Source organism: Anas acuta, chromosome Z (genome assembly GCF_963932015.1).
Source record: "Anas acuta chromosome Z, bAnaAcu1.1, whole genome shotgun sequence".
In the NCBI taxonomy this organism is placed as follows: domain Eukaryota; kingdom Metazoa; phylum Chordata; class Aves; order Anseriformes; family Anatidae; genus Anas; species Anas acuta.
The window spans coordinates 76,897,146-76,917,641 of NC_089017.1; the positions used below are offsets into that span (position 1 = coordinate 76,897,146).

Below are 20,496 nucleotides of genomic sequence, written 5' to 3' on the forward strand. Positions count from 1 at the left end.
AGGGCAGTGGGATCTCGCAGCTCACTGGGCTCCCTCCCACTGGACTCTGTCTGGAGCCGCTGCAAGCGCAGAAGATGCTGTGGCTAATCCCTGCTGGTAGGAGAAGACAGACACTCAGAGACACAGGACCAGCATTGAGCTTTTTGGCATAGACATTTTTTTCCCATGCAGAAGAATGGAAAATGTTTATATTAACCGAGCTAGCAGGGAGCTGGTAAAGATTCAGATCAGAGTACTGCAACAACAGCTTCATATAATTTGTGATGTTACACAGTAAATTTCTGCAGGCTCTGGAAGGCTCTTTTGAGAGCTGTGTTTAAAAAAATCTCAAAAAAAAAAAAAAGAGTTATGTCTGGCCAGATTTATTGTATGTTTCAAACAGTTCTTAAATCTGGCCTTGGTGTTTTCTAGCAGAGGTTTTGCACAACAGGTACCATCCCTGATTGTCAGAGGAGATGGAAAAATGCACTGCTGGGTTGGCGGAAGGGAAGGGGTCCCTGTGACACCACACGAAGGGCAGAGTGACCTAAACCAGAAGCATACGCTGCTCTTACCCCCAGCAGGTGAAAATTTTCAGGATGCGTAGCCAATGGCAAAGAGCCCATCAGCTATTATTGAAACTCCTCCTGCTTGGATACAGGCTTCGAAAAGACAAACAGAAGAGATGATTTATGAAATACCCACCTGCATGCAACAACCCCAGTTGGAAAGGAGCCATTTTTCAGCTGTGCAGGATGCCTTTGCTTCCTCATTCCTGTCCTGAGGCTCCCCTTCCTTCAGCGAGCATCATGCTGCGTTTTGGCTTGCCGGGGAGGATGCACACTCACTGTGGATTTTTTGTTCAGATCCAGACATATTTTCTCCGAAGCTCCTGTCAGACAGAAAGAGCCAATTCCCTCTGAGCCACAGCCTTTGCAGGTCTCTGATGAATGTGAGAGAAATGAGGATGGATTGGCTCCTACCAAGAACGTTGCAGGTTCATGCAACTTGAAGGCATACATTGATGAGTCGCAGCCATGAAGTGCCATTGTGGCAGATTGATCTTTTTTCTTTTTTTTTCCTGACTGAGGAGATTACTTTAAGCAATGGCAAATTGATTAATTGCCCACGATGTCACATTTATAATGTTCCTCCTCTGAATTTTCATGGTATTTTCTTGCTTCCTCTTTCACTCTGAAGGCCACTGGCTTAAATTTGGTTTACCAAAGTTAAATCTGCAGCTGTGCCATCAGACAAGTCTGTAATGTTCATTGTCTCACTAACAAAACAATGAATTTATGCTAGCAGCACAATACTCCCCTTTATTTATTTATTTTTCTTAATAAAACCACTCTCAGCCGTAACAAGAAGAAACAAAGAAAATCCAGGAAATATAGCATCAAGAAGCGTTTGCCTTACTTGAATAATTTCCTTCCTGATGTGCAATGCTTCCCTAAAAGTGCCTCTGCGCTGCCTTTGCTTTCTGAGAAAAATGAAGTAGGAGAAGTTGCTCCACCTCCCAGCCAGTTTTCCTTCTTTTCATAATTTTTGAATTCCTTGGACATTTCAGAGAGATTTGAGGTGGCTTAGAGATCAGAATTTCCAGCAAGAGAATCAGGAGACGTGTAGAGCTGCAAATAACTCCCACTGCTGGCAATACCTGGGTGCTTATGGTCATTAGCCTTATGCTCTTGCACTTCACCTAAAAGGCAGTACTTACCTTGTTCCTGAGCCCCAGGGGATGTGTTCTGCCTGCAGAAAGTGTCCTGACACCTGTGGGAGCAACTTCCAGGGTATGCAGTCCTTGGGATCTGAGAACCTTGGCTTCTCCACTCAGTGTTAATTAGGATTGATAATAATAATTGACATGTTTGGAGCAGTAGCTCACAGGGCTCGTTTACAGCACACAGCTCTCCTGAGGGAGATTGTTAATAAATCAAAGTGCCTTGGGCCTTCTAAATCCATGCTAGCTCTACTAAAGCAAAACAAAAGCAGAGCTAAAATTTTAATTTTAAGTTACAAGGCCAACAAGATTCTTAGCAGAAGTTAACTTCTATAAATAATGGATCTAAATCTCTGGTCAATCTGGCCACACTGACAGAGCGCTAAGGGTGTTTTATTGCCCTTGTTATGTGTACAAGTATTTGAATGATGCGGTGACATGTGATGGCCTAAGTTTGTAACAACAAGGAAGGTATTTATGGATGGTGACATGAGGTAGCTGCCCCAGTGCACCCAGATGACAGAAGTACTTGAAGCTGGGGCCAGCCTGCTTGGGGTGAGACAGGACAGCCCTTTTCCCTTTCCCTTTCCCTTTCCCTTTCCCTTTCCCTTTCCCTTTCCCTTTCCCTTTCCCTTTCCCTTTCCCTTTCCCTTTCCCTTTCCCTTTCCCTTTCCCTTTCCCTTTCCCTTTCCCTTTCCCTTTCCCTTTCCCTTTCCCCTTCCCCTTCCCCTTCCCCTTCCCCTTCCCCTTCCCCTTCCCCTTCCCCTTCCCCTTCCCCTTCCCCTTCCCCTTCCCCTTCCCCTTCCCCTTCCCCTTCCCCTTCCCCTTCCCCTTCCCCTTCCCCTTTCCCTTCTGTCCCTTCTTTCCCTTTGATGCATTGTAACAAACATGATGCTTTTGAAAAACTAAGGGATAAACAGCTTATGGGCACTTCATCTTCACCCAGTGACTTCTGCTGTCATAGTAGAAGAGAACACACACAGCTTCAACTGCACATTTTGGTTTTTAGAGTTTTTACCAAGAGGAGATATAAATTATGTGTTCAAATCTGTTTTGCGCTTTATGGTTGCCAAAGGCTATGTGTATTTTAAAGTCTTAATTGTGCAGACAAATGTAAAGCAGCTCCTGGTACACATAGACACAAGCCAGCTGTAGAGCATCATTGCAGCCCATATAGCTGTAAAATATTTTGCAGAGTATCCTTGGGCACACTTCAGTCATTAAACTGTCATATTTGCATTGTGTTTATTGACTCAATAGGGCGGCTGAACTCTTTTCCCCTTCCCTTTTAAAGATTATTTTTACATTGGAATTTTTATTGATGTCAGTCTAAAAGCAGTGATCAAGAGAGAACCTGTAGGATCATTCCAGTGCCAGGGTGTGTGTGTGTGTGTCTGTGTGTGTCTGTGTGTGTCTGTGTGTGTCTGTGTGTATTAGAAGATCTGTGAGGTCCTTTCCAACCCAAACCATTCTCTGATGCTGTGATTTCTTTCCCAACTGGCTAACTGGGTATTTTTTCCTCATCATTAAGCTAAGGGTTTTAGCTAAATTTTATGACGTAGGAGTATTTCACACAACACTGAAAGCATAAAAAATATACCATCGGCTTAAATTTAGGACATAGAACAACCTTCACTTTCTGTATAACATGCAAACCTGAGGTTCTACAGTAATTAAATTTCTCTGGCTTTTTTTTTTTTTTTTTTTACACAGCAGTAGCCAGTGGCTCCGGTTTCCCTCAAGCTCCAGACTGTTCCTATCTGCATGAAGCTTCATTCTGTACCTGTCAGTTTCAGATCCACCCAACATCCTTCCTCTCCCCCTCTCTTCTATATTTATATGCAGTTTCACTGGGTATATTCGAGCCCAGGACTCATTCCCCTGGGTTTTGGTGGGCGGATGGGGAGCAGGTAGCTGTAAGAAAACCATCAGGTGTGCAGACTTCTTTCCAGCTGGTAGGTGTAAGCACTGCAGGGCAACACCAAACCAAGGACTTGTGAGCTCTGCCTGCCTGCTCCAAGCCAGCACACATTTTGGGGACTGCTCTGCACCAGCAAAGTTTACCAGGCTGCTACCAAGGGCGGCCTCTGATTGTGCTTGTTTTTGCCTTAGTTTAAAACAGAGGAGGAAGAGGTTAAAATGAGGATCTCCATGATGATATGTTATGGAAGCACTGTGAATCCTCAGGCTTATGGGACCCCTCAGTCACCCTTCCTTCGCCTACCTTGCACATCATATCCCAGCCACTAACACCTCACCGGGAACTTTCTCTTCTAATCTAGCTTTATAAAGGCCACGCCATTGTCCTCACCGAAAAAAATGAATCCAGGTCCTTGGGCTGTATGTTTTTTTACCTAAAAGCTGCCAAACCCAGGCTTTCTGGTGTTCGCAGGAGAAACGTGTCCCCTGCTCCTGGTCCCAGAGACAAGATGCGGCGGCTGGAGGAGAGGCTCTCCAGCCAGGAGAGGACCACAGCCTTCCTCCTCCACCAGGCCTTCCGACTCAAGGACGACATTGTCTCCTACCTCCAGGAGAGCACAGGATATCAGCACAGGGAGACCGCTGCCCGGCAGCTGCTGGAAAACCATGTCCAGACCATTGCAGGAATGGTTCAGAAGCTCTGCCAGGACATAGAGGTAACACATGCTGAGGACTATTCCCGTGCTAATGCTAGGGAAAATGCTAGTTTCTGCGCATCTCTAATGCTGGCTTCATGGGCAGAAAAGTCCTTAGCATGAGCATTGTGTTTTAGGGAAATTCTGATTTTTCTCACGTAGTGGCACTTTCAGTTCCTGGCAAAAACAGAAGGGAGGGGAGTAGGAGAAATAAGAAACACAATTGGAAAGTAAAGCAAAATAATGAGCAGATTAATGAGTTTTGGGGTTGCTTTCCTCTAACTGAAAGGTTCAGATTCCGTTTGCTTTCTGTTTTGTTGGAGTGTGGGAGACTGAATTCAAGAGAAATGAGTAAACTACATTTTCATCTAACATAGAATATGAAGGCTCAGATTTCATTTTACTGAGATTTATAGGTGCAGATGCATCTATAGCTTACATAAATTATGTATGCAAACAAAATCAGACGTTGAAACATTTCACAAAACTCAGTTAAAACTGGGATGAAGGATCAGGTCACACTTTGAACTGACTGACAATTCTGTACTAGAAATACATGTGATGATTTATTTATTTATTTATTCTGACTAAATATGTTTGATTATTTGTGGTTATTTGACAAATTTATATGTGTAATTTAACAAGACTTTTTGGCTTTTCTTCTTGGACAAAGGTGTACAGTACAAAAACATCATGAAATAGAATTCTCAAGAGATTTTTTTAATCCTTTGAAGAGTTAAATGTCCTCCAAATGCCACTAAATTCAAAATTTTGTTTTTCACATACTTGCAGAAGTATTTGACATGTAGTGCATTTGTCTTATCAAATATGGAATCTTGGCTCACCTGAGATCAGGGCTGTTCTATGAGAAAAACACCCAAGATGTTATCAGCTTTCTTAGTCTAATCGTTTTCCATGGTTGTAAATCACTCTTATTTAGGTCCTAATCTCAGGTGTGTGTTTGCTTTGTATGTGAGGATTTGTTGTGAGGCAGTGAGGATTTGCTGAGTGTAAAGCACAGAAAGCAGCACGGTGAGACCTGTCAGTCACAGCCACCAGAGGATCAGTACAATTTGGGAGAACTGCTCCAGGCATATAGCAAATTAGAGCGGTTGAGCAATGACCATCTCTCAAGCATTGTAAAGAAACAAGGGGATCCACAGGAATGTGACCGGCATACTCCAAGTCTTCCTGAAAGCAGGAAGAATATCCTTCAGAAAAAGGAGATTCTGCTCTGGGGAAGACACTGGCATGCTGCTGCCACAGGAGTGAAGCTGAAGATGGGGAAACACATCCCTCTGCCACAGCTGGAAAAGCCTGCTGCTGCATCAAAGTAATTAGTGGAAAATGGTCGCAACCTTAACGAATTTGGTGTTCCTGATCCTCTGACTGGAGGTGCTGGTGGGATGTGGGGTGGCAGCTCTGCGGTGAGCAGCAGGCGTGCTGTGCTACGCCGAAACGTCAGCGCCAGGCCTCTCCTCTCAACCCGAGCAGTAAAACCAGGGCATTTGGGGCATTCCTCGCTCCCTCAGCTTTCTGTCTGTACAAGGTGATGGTAGCTCCCCAAAGACTGCCTAAAATTAGTTCTGGTGGCACACACAGATCCTCCAGGGCAGTAAATCTGATACAAGGCCGCAAGATGGGCCTGGAGGAGACACTGAGCAGCAGCTGACCTGCGTGCACATTTGGGGCTGGACGGGTGTGTTTTCAGTGTTTTTAACAGCAGGCCCATGTCCTGTGGGCACTGTTCTGTGCCAGACAGTGTGTTAGGGGATGCTTCCCCAAGCAAGCCGAGTGAGGAGCGTCAGGGAAGAGACAAGCATTTGCGCATCTATGGCATGGGTGGGAGGGATCTGTTTGACACTCTGTTTCATGTCTGACCCTTATTTAAAAACAAATAAATAAATAAATAATGTAGAAAGCCCATAGTGCATTAAAGATCTTGAATTTACAGGTTTTGGAGAGGCAAATAAGAACAAGGGATGGTGCCACAGCACAAACTAATTTTGCTGTTCAAAGCCTGGACCATAAATACATCCAGAGTCTTGGAGACCTGCGTGGAAGAGTGGCAAGGTAAGGAATAAACAACAGCCCCCTTTTTCACCTCTGTTAGTCAGCTTCTGCAAAGCGAGTTCAGAGCGGGCATGAATGTACTTTGCACTCATATCTCCATTTTAGTGCCAGATCTGTGCTGTGCATTGTCCATGGTAGTAAAATTATCAAGCCAGGGGGGAAAAATAACTATGTTGTCCCGTCTCATTCTTCATCACACACTTAAGACTGTAGAGAATTTATCCTTCCCCAGTCTGGCTAGCCTTCAGCTGTTGTAGTTGAAGCCTTCCTGTTGTTTCACTAGGAGGTGGTGTAGGGTTCCTCACTTCCTCTCTTGGAAGGTGGGGCTTTCTGAGCAAGCTTTATTTCTTCCTTTGAAGGTGGACTTCCACGGGTCATTTAAATAATATGATTAAAACAATGAGAAAACAAAACTCTGATGTGTGATATCAAGGGAATACATGGATTAGGAGCTCTCTAAACCAATATATTGGAAAAAGTTGCCTTTAAGAAAGAAAGTCCCTTGAAGAACCAGCATGTTTCTAATGTTTTTTTGCTTGTTTCTCCAGAGGCCACTGATATGCTTTTCATATAAAATCACTACTGATTGATATATTGATGATATTTGTAGATAACACCAAATCATCAGTTCTCAGAGAAAGTCCTGGATCAGGGGCCATGGGGGCTGGTTTATAAAAAATGCATTTTATAAACCCATTGAGGGAGTGCTCCACTCCTGAATGCTCCTTGAAAAGTTTGGGGAGTGTGTTAGGTAAATAACTGACTGTGAGTTCTCACAATGAAGCAGTATCAGAAATGCTAGGAATATGGTCTTGGACCAGCGATCAATAGGGAGATTTTGATAGCTCTGTGCTTGGCACAGAGATTGGTACTAGAATGCTGTGCTGGGTCCAGAGTTCCCTTTCTGAAGTGAAAACTTGATGCAGTGTAAAGAAGAACCAGGAATGTAGTGGTGGGATGAGGAAAATTTCTGGCCAAGACAAGTACACATCTATGTATAGTTTCTAAAAATGAAAATCCAGAGATGTCTTCATTTCCATGTATAGCTACTGGGAGAACGAGAAAAAAATCATAGGGTGCTGAAGGCTGAACTACTCCAAAACTGATGAAGAAAGGCTCAAGAATCCAGAACTAGAAGCTGAAGCCAATACATCCACAGTTGGCAGGAAAATAGAAAAAAAAAAAAAAAAGTTTTTTTTTTTTTTTTTAACCTTGTGGCTGATTCGCGTTGGAAGGAAGTAGGAGGAGATCCTGCAAGATTTTCTTTCTCTTACTGTTCTCAGATTCAGATGGGCAGGCTTTACAGACAATATGCTTTTGGCACAATTGTAATATTCAGCATGTGATGTGTCTCACTACTCTTTCCCAGCATTTCCCTATTGCTCATGCCAGGTGCACTGAGGCTCACTCCCATTTTCTGTGCTGGATCACTGGCCTGCAGCAGAAAAAGCAAACACATGAAGGGAGAGCAGGAAAAAAAAAATCTGGAGAGACAAAAAAAAAAAAAAGGCCCACTTCCACTTGCACAAAATAAAAATCCAAGCAGAATAACAAGGAGGTGGGGCTCCTCTGGGGACCCACAGCATCGCCCCCCATGAGCTGCCTTCCTTGGCCCTCCCTGTCCACATGCAGCCCTCACCACGGGACAGGAGCTGCTGCTATGTGGGCACTGGCTTTGGACAAAGCTTTACTGGTGCTTGGTGCAGGGCAGGATCCTAAAAGACACAGATGGAACCACGTGTTAGGATTACCGTGAAGTCAACAGCATCATCATCTTTTTAGGATGAAAGCTAAGTCTTAAGGTCCCATTTATGTTTATATGGTATATGTGGGTTCTTCGTGTTTCTTCAGTCTCAGGATAAGCAATTGCTGTGTATAGCAAGTACAGCCCAGAGTGGCTGCAGACATAAGGTGCATACACGTATTTCACATTTTTTTTGAATTAATAGACATCTTCCCACTGCAAACTTGCAATGACAGTTTTCCTATTGATTTGCAGCCTCACCTTAATCCAAGAGTATCTAGGATGAAATAAAGCTTAGTGGACCAATGCTCTTTCTCACGGAAGATGATTCTTCCCCGTTTTCTGCCACATGTAAAGGATTAATGTGGATTAGCTTTTATAATTCAATTTGTCTCACTCTTTTCTCCCTCTCTGTCTTTCCCTGAAAGACAGATGAAGACCTCTTGCCAAATACTAGGGCAGTTGTCCATTGACTCTGAGACATTCTGACTGCATTTCTACACTATGTAAATATTGATGTGTCAAATAGCAGTGACTGAAAAAAAACAGCCTTCAACATCATCAGCTAACATCTCACACCAGCTATATTTTTTATTTGTGTTTAAATTCGTAAAATATATTGAAACAATAATTCCTTTGGGAATGGGATCATGTATTAGAGCAACAAAAATAAGTCAATCAACTGAAAAAAGAAAGCACCGCTTCTTATAAATATTGACTGCTTATAAACACTGGCTCTTTTCAGCCTCACCCCATTCGCTGCCGGACTCAAGCCACCAAACCACAGCAAGGCACAGAGCTATGCCGTGCACAGCACACAGTTCATGGGGAGATGGACTTTGGTGGCTACACCTCCAAGGGGTCCATGCTGCTCCGACCCTGGCGCATTAATCCCACACTGCATCTCCAGGGCAGCCTCATTCCATCTGTGCATGTACAAAGCCTCTGTTATCTGCAGAAGCTTCTTCAATTTGCTTGATGTGAAGGCACTGTAGGAGTGTCACAATATCTCAGCATCATCAGGAGATGACAGTCTATTTGAACTGCCACAATTTCTCTTGACATCCTTTACTTGTCAACAGCACTGGCTTTATTCTGTGAATTATCCTTTTTGGAGGATAATTCCTCTGGCATTTTAAAACTTAGCTGTTTTTGTTATTCAATTTCTTCTTTTTTTTTTTTTTTAATGTTAAGAGGTGCAGTACTTCGTGTAATGCACACACAGAATTGATTAGGATATTTGTTGCCATAATTTTGTTTTTAATGCTGCTCACACTGGAGCTTGCTCCTGGGGGGGCACATGTGCAGGGGGGAACTCTGTCACTCCTCTCCTCCCAGAGGAGTGGTGCAGAAGCACAAGACTGCATCTTCTTGCTCAATTTGAATATTTTTACAATGTTATGTGAATATTTACAGATAAGCTAACAAAATAATCTTCCTCCTATGGAAAACAAACAAAGAAAAAGCATATATGTAAATATACATGTATATACATTGTGCATATGCAATATGTACAGGTGCAATGAAGACAGAAGCTGAAAAGGGAAGATCATTGAATTTTAGGCATTTGGCTATTAATCAGTGCTGTTACTCTCAAATCCTTTATTTGTCTACTTCACACATGACAAGATATTTTTGTGAATGCACCTGAAGGAGTTTAAATACAAAGTGACAAATGCTTCCTGTAAAACAGAAAGGTTTTTGCCTGTAGTGGCTCCAAAATTGATCTTCCCCAACACTGTCTGTTCTCACATGTCTCCATGTAGATCTCTTGTCTCTAATTGCAGATGCGAGGCAAGTATTGCAAAGCTATCAGGAGACATCAGCATTATCAGGCATGAGGTCCAGAAGATCGATAAGGAGATTTGCAGCCTTCACTCTACCCTCAAGTATTCAGTGAGCGGCTTTGAGAAGATGGTGAGTGCAGAAGCCCATGGTGAAATACCTGAGGAGTGGTGACTATGGGTATATGGAGAGCTTCCTCTCGTCCTCTGCTGACCAACATTAACAATGGATTCAGTGCTTATATGACAGGATTATTATTTTTTTTAAATACAAATTAAGTAGCCTTTTTAATAGATGTAGACTAATAACAGATAATACAAATATTATAGGACTTGGGATACTCAGATCATTAAAGACCCTTTACAGTTTCTCAACATAATTTACAAGACCCTTGAAAAAAATCACGACACTCTTTTAAGTGCACCTGGAAAGTTCAGCTGGTTTTCCTTCAGTTTTAAGGTGGTGGCAGGAAGGTATCTAATAGCATGTCCAATTCCATGTAAATGTTGGCAGTATCACAAAAGGTTTTGAAAATACAACATTGAATTTAAAATTTATTTATTTTTTCTCCATAAAAGCATAAGCCAACAACAAATAACAGCTGTTACTGCATACAATTCCTCTGAACCAGTCTCTTCTTGTGACAGGTTCTCTGCACCCAGTAGCAGTTTTAGATCCTCTGACAGAATCAGGAGCCTTAGCAATAAAATTTTGCATGAGTCCAACTTCACAGGGAAGTTTGGCTTTCTGAGCATGCAGCATGACACGCTCCTCTGCTCCTGCCCCAAACTAAATGTTGTCTGTGCCCACTGGGACTGAGCCTGGGAGCAGGTATAGGACATTCAGAGTCTCATGCACTTGGTATCCAGTATAAAGTCATTATCATGTTTTGACTTCATCTTCTGCTGCACAGGACAAGTTCCAGTCATTTTGTACCTTGCCTATCCATGCATCCTATTCTAGAAGTTAAAATTACCTGTGACAGTTTAAATGAAGGTATTTTACCTGGAATTCTATTATAAGACACTATTTGGACATCTGTCTCTTTGAATACATGTAAAAATGTTCTTCCTTCCTGGGAATGGGGATGTGCATGTCAGAGTCATGTGCAATGGTACACAAAGCAGCAGAGACACGAGGCATGATGCTTTCTCAGGTGAAGTGGGAAAAGTTATTCTTATGTGACAGCAGGACAGAAGCAAAGGAAAGAACTGAAAAAAGAGCCACATTCTGTTGCAAAAAAATAAGGTACCAAGACAGCGTAATGAGTCCTTGGTGGCAATCTTTTGACATGGATGTGCCACAGCTACCAAATAGTTGGGGGCATCTTCTCACCAGGGTGTTTTCTGGCCTCATTTAGTGTAAAATCACCGAGGAACAATGCTGGGATTTAGCATCCCCTCTAAATTATTAATAAATTGGGGAAGGCAGGCTGAGTCACAAGCCCATCGGGTCAGACTGCCTTTTGGGATCAAGCATCTGCATGCAGCAGTAAGTGCCTTGGCCCAGGCTGTGCTGCTGAAGCTCATGGAGGGTGAGGCCACGCAAGACATGGGTTTCTGGCGGATCCCAGCCTCCTGCATCACTCTGTCCTACACCTTCCAAAAGCATCTGAGCATCCAGCATCCCTTTACATAGTGGGCACGGCCTCTGTGTCACCCAGAGATGCTGACTCTCCTCCCTTCTCTGCTCCAGGTGAGAAGGAGCCCAATTGGTGTTGGATACAAATGTGCACAAAAGATAAATAGGTGAATATCCCTGAATTTAATTGCAAAGTCCGTCTCCACAAAGACTTTGACATTGGTCTTGCAGCCTTGGTGACTTTGAGCTCAAGTCTGTCTTTGCTGAGTGTAATTATTTGTGAGAGAGTTCAGAGCTCTTCATATTAGCTGTTTTTTTTGTTTGTTTGCTTTTTTGTTTTGTTTTGTTTTTGTTTTTGTTTTTTTGTTTTTTGTTTTTTCCACTCTTGCAATCATAATACATATTTAAATATAAGTGCTTATAGTCTGGCTCATAAAGGTGTTCTCTGTTGAATTCTCATTAGGTAATGCAGCTATTAGGCAAGATAGAGGCTTCCAACCCTGATCAAAGCTCAAATTTAAAGACAGTCCAGGGAGATCAGCATCACAAATTGCAACTTCTGGATTTCAAGTAGGTGATGGAGGGTTTTTCATTATTATAATTCACCCTAGATTCTTTAGTATGATGAACAGGTTGCTATGAAACAGCAAAACAAACCCATTAATTAACATCCATTCAAAACACTACAAGAAGGTTAATGAAGATCTATGCTATAAAATAATGAAAATACATAATGAAAGTACATTGTCTTGCAAGCTAATTGTTACAATGAGGCACTAAATGCCACCTTGTAAGAAGAAAGGTATGAAGCCAATTACCTCTCCACGCTTAAGAGAAAGGCACCAAATACAAAGACGCTATTTACCATTATAATTGCGGCTAATTTGTGACTTGCCTAATGCGCAGAAGACATTTTCTTTATGCATTTGCTCAGTTTGCCCGTTTCTGAGAGAGGAGCCAGGGGCGGGGGTGCTGCTGATGGAGGGAGGTGGCAGGGACAAGCAAGGGATGGTAGCCAAGGGCTGAAGCAGGTGCATAGCTTCATGTGCCCTTGGATTTGCAATTTACTGTTTCTTTCTTATGAGGGATATTTCTCCTATTCTAGCTGCAAAAGTACTTCCACAGTGTCATTTTGAACCCGATGAGTTTTAGAGAAGAGGGAGCGCCATTGAGGGATGCAATGAATGAAAGTATGCAGCATCCATATTCAGGACAATGCAGAACAGCCCAGCATTAAAAGCAGAACCAGCACAAGTAGATGAAAATTTAATTATAATAATACTGCAATAACAGTATTTCAGAGGGAATAGACCCACTCCTTAAAATGTTGAGGTATTTGAATGATGATTTATCTGAATTGCATTCAGAGTTAAAAATATGCTAGAGCTTTAAATGTAAAAATGTTCCTGTCAAGAGGAAAGGAAAAGAAGTAGGGATCAATGGGGAAATAACAGATAAAATTGGGAATGAATTAAAGTGGGGAAATAAACAAGGAAGAATTACAGAGCGATGGAGAACAGAGAATATGAATCAAGACAAAGTGAGAGGAATGGGAAATAAAAACAAAATAAGAGGGAAAGAAACAGGGAACAATGCCAGAAAAGAAGGAAATCGGAAAACTGAATTGAAGTAAATGCTGAGATTCTCAAAAGTTAATTAGAGCTTACTGAAACTGTCAACAGAAATAGGAAGCTGAAAGGGATGGCTTTCAAGGTCCTGAGATGTACTTGCAGTCGGTCTTTTAACATGAAATCCAAAAGGCTTATTTATCAAAATGCTGAGATTCTATTCCAGTTAATATCATATTTAATTAAAATAGCATGCTCTTTGGGAAATATGTCTGTCTTTTCCCATATTGCACCTTTAAAATTCTACCAGATTTATGCTTACTTTTTAAAGAGCTGAAATTAAATTTAACCTCTTTTGCTGGAACAGACTAGAGCTTCCACTCGCACGCTGGCATGTTTAGATCAGCTTGGAAGCCCAGAGCTGCCTTTTCAGCTGACACGCAGCTGTCTCCAACCAGCAGTTTTTGCAGTCTGGCAGTTGTCTTGTGGAAGTGCAGACTGATACTGTTACTGAGAACCTGATGAATTTTTAAAGTGTTTCAGGACTCCCTAGGTAATGTGGACCTTCACCATCAGGGGACTGGATGCTTATCTCTCCAGGCCAGTTAGCTTAGGAATATCTGTAGTATCCATAGCAAAGCCAGCTCACTCATCAATAGATTTAGTCTCATGCATGCAGATTTATTGTAGCTCTGCTGGAATATGCTCCTACTAAATATCCACAAATATCCCTTTATTAATATTTCAGGGATCTGCTGGACCAGAGACTAGGCAAATCTGTGGTCTCTCTTGCTCCCCTGAGATGTAATTGTGTGAGCTCCATGTGGGAGGGATGGCAATTGAAGAAGCGTTCCAGTGGAGCAAAACAGGGTGCTGCTTAACCACCACGTTTTTGCCACATTTTCCAACTTGCCTAAACACTGGTCTCAAATAATTCATTTTTAAGTTTAAATCCTTTTAATTCCTTTTTTTCCCAAGTTCAGAGCATGCAGAGCAAAGTCACAGGCCATCTGCATATCTTACTCCCCACACAGAATTTGATTTTTAACCTTTGAACAAAGCTGACCATCAATAGTCATACGTGCTTAATTCCACTTTACCAATTAAAATGAGATCGATCAATATTTTTTTTCAGTAATGCTAACAAAACAGCATCATCGTACCTCATTTTATGCCTCAAGGATGAAAATCAGTGATTAACTACACAAAAGTTCTATCTGACGAGGTAGCAGCCCTGTTATTGCCTGATCTGCTGGTTGAGCAGAACTACAACTCTTGCAATTAGCAGCTTGCTTACTGACCTCAAATTTGCTCTCAATAACCTCAGAGCAGGTAGTAGTGGCTTTGATTGAGCCCTAACTCCATCCCTACCACCCCCCTCCAAAGCAGGGTTCAGATGGCAACTTGTGCTATTCCAGCCAGGTGGCTCGCTCTGCTAGGTCTGAGGAAGGCTCACTCTACCTCTCCTACCCACCATAAACTACACAGATCAAACAGTGGTCTGTATCACCAGCATCATATCACAGTATCATCTTATTTTCTCAAAAGCAAAGGCTAGTACTCCAGGAAGTAAAGTGTGTGCATGTTTGCATATGCATGTAAGGGCTATAAATGACAAAAATCAATATTTCAAATTTCTAATGTTAAAAAAAAAAAAAACCACAAAACTTAGAATTATTAAAATGAATAATAAACTGGCCTAACAGCTGTTTGTGTACACAATCTCGGTAAGACGCTATCCATAGCAAACAAACTGCAGACACGTATCACTTAGGGAAATTCTGTCATCATTAATTTGTTTCGTACATTTACACTGGCTGCTGATGGTAATTATCGCTTCATTAGACTGATGCAAAATTGTTATCAATCCCTTGCTATAAAAAAACGATTTCACTCAAACACCCTTTTGAGAAGTGCTATTAAGTATTACAAGTACTTTAAGCATGAAGTCTGGTTATAAAATCCTGCTCTTTACTGTTGGTTTCTGCAGTGTTGCCAAGCAGTTGATCCGTAATTCAGCCCAAGTAAATTTCAAGTGGTCACAGTTTGCATGAAAGTATGTGTAAGAAATTAATACCACCACATCAAATTTTTCTGTGAACTCAGGTCACCTGCATAAGCAAGAAAATTTAGATGCATGACTAAACTTTGACCTAAATTCACGTCTCGTCATGGCTCATGTTATAAATTACAAGCTGCAGCATGAGAAAAACAAAGTCTAAACCATACAGTTCTCTAGCCTGAGGGCTTGTGTATTTGGTACAAGTGACGTTTGTTGGCTCCTCTGGCCTGCCATGTCTCCAGGTGCTGCCTGCACTGGGGGGGCCTTCAGATTTCTGTCCAGCTGCTGGTTCAAAGACAACCGCATTGTGTTTGTAAACTTTTACTCACAAACTTCTTTGATCCTTTTGAACTTGATTTTCAGACCACAAGGGGTTTGGCTGATCCCCGTGATGCTCAGCTACAAAGATGGTGTCCAGTGGGAGAGTGTCGTTTCTTCATGCAGTTCAAATAAAGATCATTCAAGTCGAAAATCCATTTTTCAGCCCTCGGGTATTTTCCTAAATTAGACTGCACTGGATAAATCACATTTTGGCATGTATGCACAACCTCCAAGTTAAGGATTACTAAAATTACTGAGCTTAGGCCTTCTTGGGAAAATACCGAGGAGGTTTGGAGTAACTTGATTTACTCAAATGACTCAAGACTCCCCCATAATACTGACTAAACCTTAAGTCTCATTGCTAAAAATAAATAAATAAATCAATAATGATGATTTCAGGTTGACAAGCATTCTAAGCGACGTCAAAGATCAGATGCAGCACCAGCAGAAGTGGACAGAAGCGCAGCTGACACGCTCGGAGGACCAAGCCCAGCACAGGCACCAGCTGCTGAATGCCATGAAGGAGAGGCTGGTAAGGCTTTCCTCCACTGGGAGCATCCCCTGGGCAGGGTTTGGGGCTTGTCCAAGTGGCTTTTTAGTGTCTCTGACAAAACTCCCAGCAACCTGGGAAATGCACTTTTCCTTGGTTATGGTAACTCTTCCCTTTCATGTAACCCCGGTGTACCTAAGGCAGTGGTTTCCTGACCCAAAATGAGCACCAGTGCCACCACTGAACATCAAGTTTTTATTCATTGACAAGCTGAGAATAGTAAGGGATCTTCTATGCAAATTCTGCCTGGTTTTAAATATAGACACCCCATCGCCATACTGCGGTTGGTACATTAAAATGCAGCGAGTTTGGATTCCGCAGCAGCAGTTAGCGCTTGGCACAGGACCAGTGCCTTTTAATTAATTCCTCCACAGCTTGAGAAGCTTTCCCTCCTTTGAAATATGCAGTTATATGCTCAGCCTCAGAGTTCAAAACTGATTAAAATATGATCACCACGTCTCAGTGCCGGGATGAGGAGAGCTGATCAAAAGACCACATTGAGAACAAGGAGAGCATTTACTGCTGTGTGAATGCAGTGCTGTGGAGCAGCCAGTGGTCCTCTGGGCATCTCCTCCCTGAAAAAAAAACAGCTCAGCCCCCAGGGATGCCCAGAGTATGTTGCCAGCACCACCCCAAGCCCTGTTCAGGTTCAAACAAGCCTGCCATATTTGCAGATACCTTCCCTGAGAGGCAGACCCTGGGCCTACAGGAGCCTCTGAGCAACAAGACCCAAGGGTTTTGACCAAAATAAATGAATAAATGAAATAATAAAATCACCTCTGTCCTGGCCCAGCCCTTTCCCCTGTTCTAGTGTGTTGGGGAGGAGAGGATTGTCATTCCCTCCGGGGTACCAGAACTCACCTGCACTCCTGCAGTGCTGTTACTCCTGGGATGAAGCAGCAAAACTTGACTGGATTCAAGGATGCCAGGTGTCAGGTTAGTGGTGGGCATACTGAAAGCACCTTACCGTGAACTTCTTCTCTGCATTTAAAGGAAGCAGCAGAAAAGAAAATAGAGGAAAAGCTTCTGCTTCTGTCACTAAAGCTAGAACAGACAGAGAAACCAGAGGAATACAAACAAGAGTTGAACCAGATGAGAAGTGATGAAAACAACCTGCACGCAAGAATCACCAGATTTGAAAGACAGGTCTGGAAGGAGCTCGAGGAAATCCAAAACGAATACAGATCAGGTGAGAATGATCTTTAACGTAGTTCATTTTTTAAATAAATGTGTACAGTGACTTACTGCTGCAGAAAATACTTTCTGGCAAAGGGAGAAAGACCTTAACAGGACTTTCTCTCTCCTGAGCCCCAGTTAGCGAGGTGTCATTTCTAGGTGTCTGGGTCAGCCCACCTGCACCGCCGGCAGCCAGCACAACATTCACACACGGCTGTTGTCTTTTCCTGAGGGTCTGATGGCAAGGACACTTAAAAGGCAATTTCACAACCAGCTTTCCAAATATTTTAGAGTACTTATTTCTTCCACTCACGGGGTCACTAACCTTAGCTGGGAGGTGCAAGTCTTGCCTTCTCCCACAGGTCCTGCTCCTGTGAATGTGTTTGATGACCTCCATCATTTCCATCCCTTATGCCCTGCTCTCAGCTAACAACAGCTGGAGAAAGAGGCCCCTGGATGTGTAACAAATACACTCCATGGGCCACACTTTACACAAATGAATGGGGAAGCATTTGGGTAACACTGCTGAATTCACAGTGGCTGCTTCTTATAGTATGTCCATCTCAAACGTAATTCTGAGAACATGAGCACTGCACCAATCTGAGCCGATTCTGGCTGTTCAACCTTCAGCAGCAATTAGCAGTCCTTTACCTGGCACAAAGCACAAGGCTTTCAAAAGGACAATTCTGCCTGCCATAAACTACCCTGCGTCGCTCAATCCATTGCAGTACCATCTACTTGCAGCTGATAATGGAAACAAAATGGAAATGTCAGGTTATCTGAAAAATCACTCAGCCCATCTCTGCAAGGGAACAGATGGCTGAAAGTCATTACACAAGTGCTTCACATCTTACATGTTCTCACTTGAAACTCAAGCATCTGGTTCTCATCTCCAAAGCTGTCTGTGAACTAGGACCCCAGCTCCTTCGTGCAGTTCCAATTCCTTCATTTTCCACAGCCCACCTATGAGCCTGGGGAAGAAAAGGCCACTGAAGAGGTGCAGAGCAGTATGAAGGGCACAGAAGCAGCTTATAAATGGTCTCAACAGCTGCTTGGGCTTTAGCACAGATCAGCATCCTGGAAATCAGACATGGTCAGAATTTATGAAATTCTAAGCCCTATGCAGTGATTTCACTGAACGCTATCTAGTGTGTAGCAGTGTCAAAATTAATCCATGATAAACAAGTGTTCAAAAAGAAAAAAAAATAACGAACTGTCATGTTATTGCAAGCACTTTTAAAAAAGAGCACAAGAATTAATTTTATATGTAATATAAAATATTTTATACTTACCTTTTATATTTTATAAAAGTTACCTTTCAATGTAACTTGAAAGGTACTGCAAAACGGAAACAGCTACCTAACAGCAGCTTAATTTTCCATTCTTTACCAACAATGTTTAATTGTACTATGGCTGAATAAAAGTGCTTTGTACTTCTGTTTTTAGAAGAAAAAATAACTGCGTCTGCACACTCCCATTTCTTTTCTATAGCTATATACAAAGCACACATGGCAAGTGAAGCTGAGCTCCCACTCTCCCAGCTGTGTATGAAAAAACAGTGCCCATCTCAGATGAAACGTAATTTTTATTCATAGTGGCTATAACTCTTGGAGATTCATGACACAAACCTTGCTGCCTGCAGGTGGGCAGACTGCACATCAGCCGTGCCTACATCTGTTTCCCTGAAATTGGCGGTCTTGCCATTTTATTGCCTTCGACGTATCAGCTGGTTATCTGATGGCAGATGCTGAGTTTCTCTCAGTAAGATGCCAGGCCAGCAGAAATTGCACAGCTGGCTACAAGCTGTGGGGCTGTAAGATGGACAAGATGGGTAAGATGTGCTGGGCAAGCACTTAAACCCAGTCTGCAGACTCCAAGGGTGCTGCAGAAATGTGGTCACTCACACATACCTGTACTTCAAGGCACTGCTACCAAGCACATTGACGGGAGTGTCTGATTCAAAATAAGGACTGCAAACTCAAATATATAAATAAAATAAAAATCAGTGCTCAGCAGAAGACCATTACACTTCAAAAGCTAACAGTACCCTTGGTTTTAAACACAGACATAGCATTTTCTTAACTCCAGACCATAAATATGTCAGTTACAGTTTACTTCTGTCATGCTTGGCATTGTCCAGTGCACTGGGAGATACTAATCCTATAGCAAGGAGTTTGCAACCTCAACTGCTAATACCTGTCTATGGTATTCAGTAAAATGATGAAATAAATAGGTTGGGTTTAATGTGCTCTGAATTACACATGGGTCAGAAACCTCTGCAAAGGGAAAAAAAAAAAAAACAACACAGAATCTCTTAGTGTATTGAAAGCAACCACTATTTAATTAATTGTTCCTATTCTTCTGCCAGGATTTCAATCTATTCATGAGTCTCTGGAGCTGCTCAAACAAATACAGAACGCAAAGCTGAAGCTTGAAAAAAAGAAGATGAAGAAAGACACTCAAAGATACAAAGCGAGTGACCTCCCATGAGAATTAACTCCAAAAGCAAATCCTTATCAACACTTGCAGGTGCTCTCTCCAGCGAGAAGCATAGCTGGATTAAAAGAAGCAGTCTTTAGACACACCCACCTTCGTTTCCTCCTGTCCCTGCAGGATGTTCTTGTGACTTATCACATTGTGCAGACACAAAAATAGCAGCTTATACCAATTTCACAATAAAAAGTACATGATTTTCTAAGGATTGACTTTAGCATTCTGCAAGCAGATTTCATACAAAGGCATTCATGCTCTTTAAAGGACTTTAAGAAACCTATTACTCAGTCCATAAGCAGCGTTAGCCCCATCCTGCCATAATCTATATTGGTTTTAGATTGGTGTAAACATTAAAATCAGCCCTAGCACATTCCTCCAGCTCCAATGTGTAGGTAGTAATAACATCCTGAAATGTGGCATGGTACTGATGCGTGACTTGGACTGACTGTAAGAACCTACTGGATCATTAAAAGTAGCTAATAAATCAGGTACAAGTGTGATAAAATGCAAGTTAATTGTTAGCAGATGCATTATTAAGAAAGCTTATCTCACATCTCTTCTGTTTCACTAAATGAAGCGGTGGTTAGCAGTATAGTACTCAAAAATGTAACTGACATCAGAAATTTTGCTTTACTTAAAAAAACAAACAAAAACACAAGAAAAGAAATCTGTAAAAAAGGAAAAAAATGGAGTAGAGCAAAAGGAACATATCACTCTGATTTCCCAACAGAGGCTAGTAGGAGTTCTTTAGCAATGAGGCAAAATAAGTCAGTCATGGTGCGATTGCAATAGAAAAATGAATATTTAAACTGTAACATTTGTTTCC

At 42.2% G+C, this 20,496-nt stretch overlaps 1 protein-coding gene across 1 annotated transcript; it reads left to right on the top strand.

Moving 5' to 3' along the window:
- The first annotated feature begins 3,865 nt into the window (after positions 1-3,865).
- FAM81B (family with sequence similarity 81 member B) lies at positions 3,866-19,846 on the top strand. Its single transcript, XM_068667929.1, has 7 exons — positions 3,866-4,338; positions 6,272-6,390; positions 9,922-10,051; positions 11,964-12,070; positions 15,851-15,983; positions 16,995-17,190; positions 19,546-19,846. Exons 1-7 carry the CDS (start codon positions 4,045-4,047, stop codon positions 19,665-19,667), a joined length of 1,101 nt encoding a protein of 366 aa, XP_068524030.1. The 5' UTR covers positions 3,866-4,044; the 3' UTR covers positions 19,668-19,846.
- The last annotated feature ends 650 nt before the right edge of the window (positions 19,847-20,496 follow it).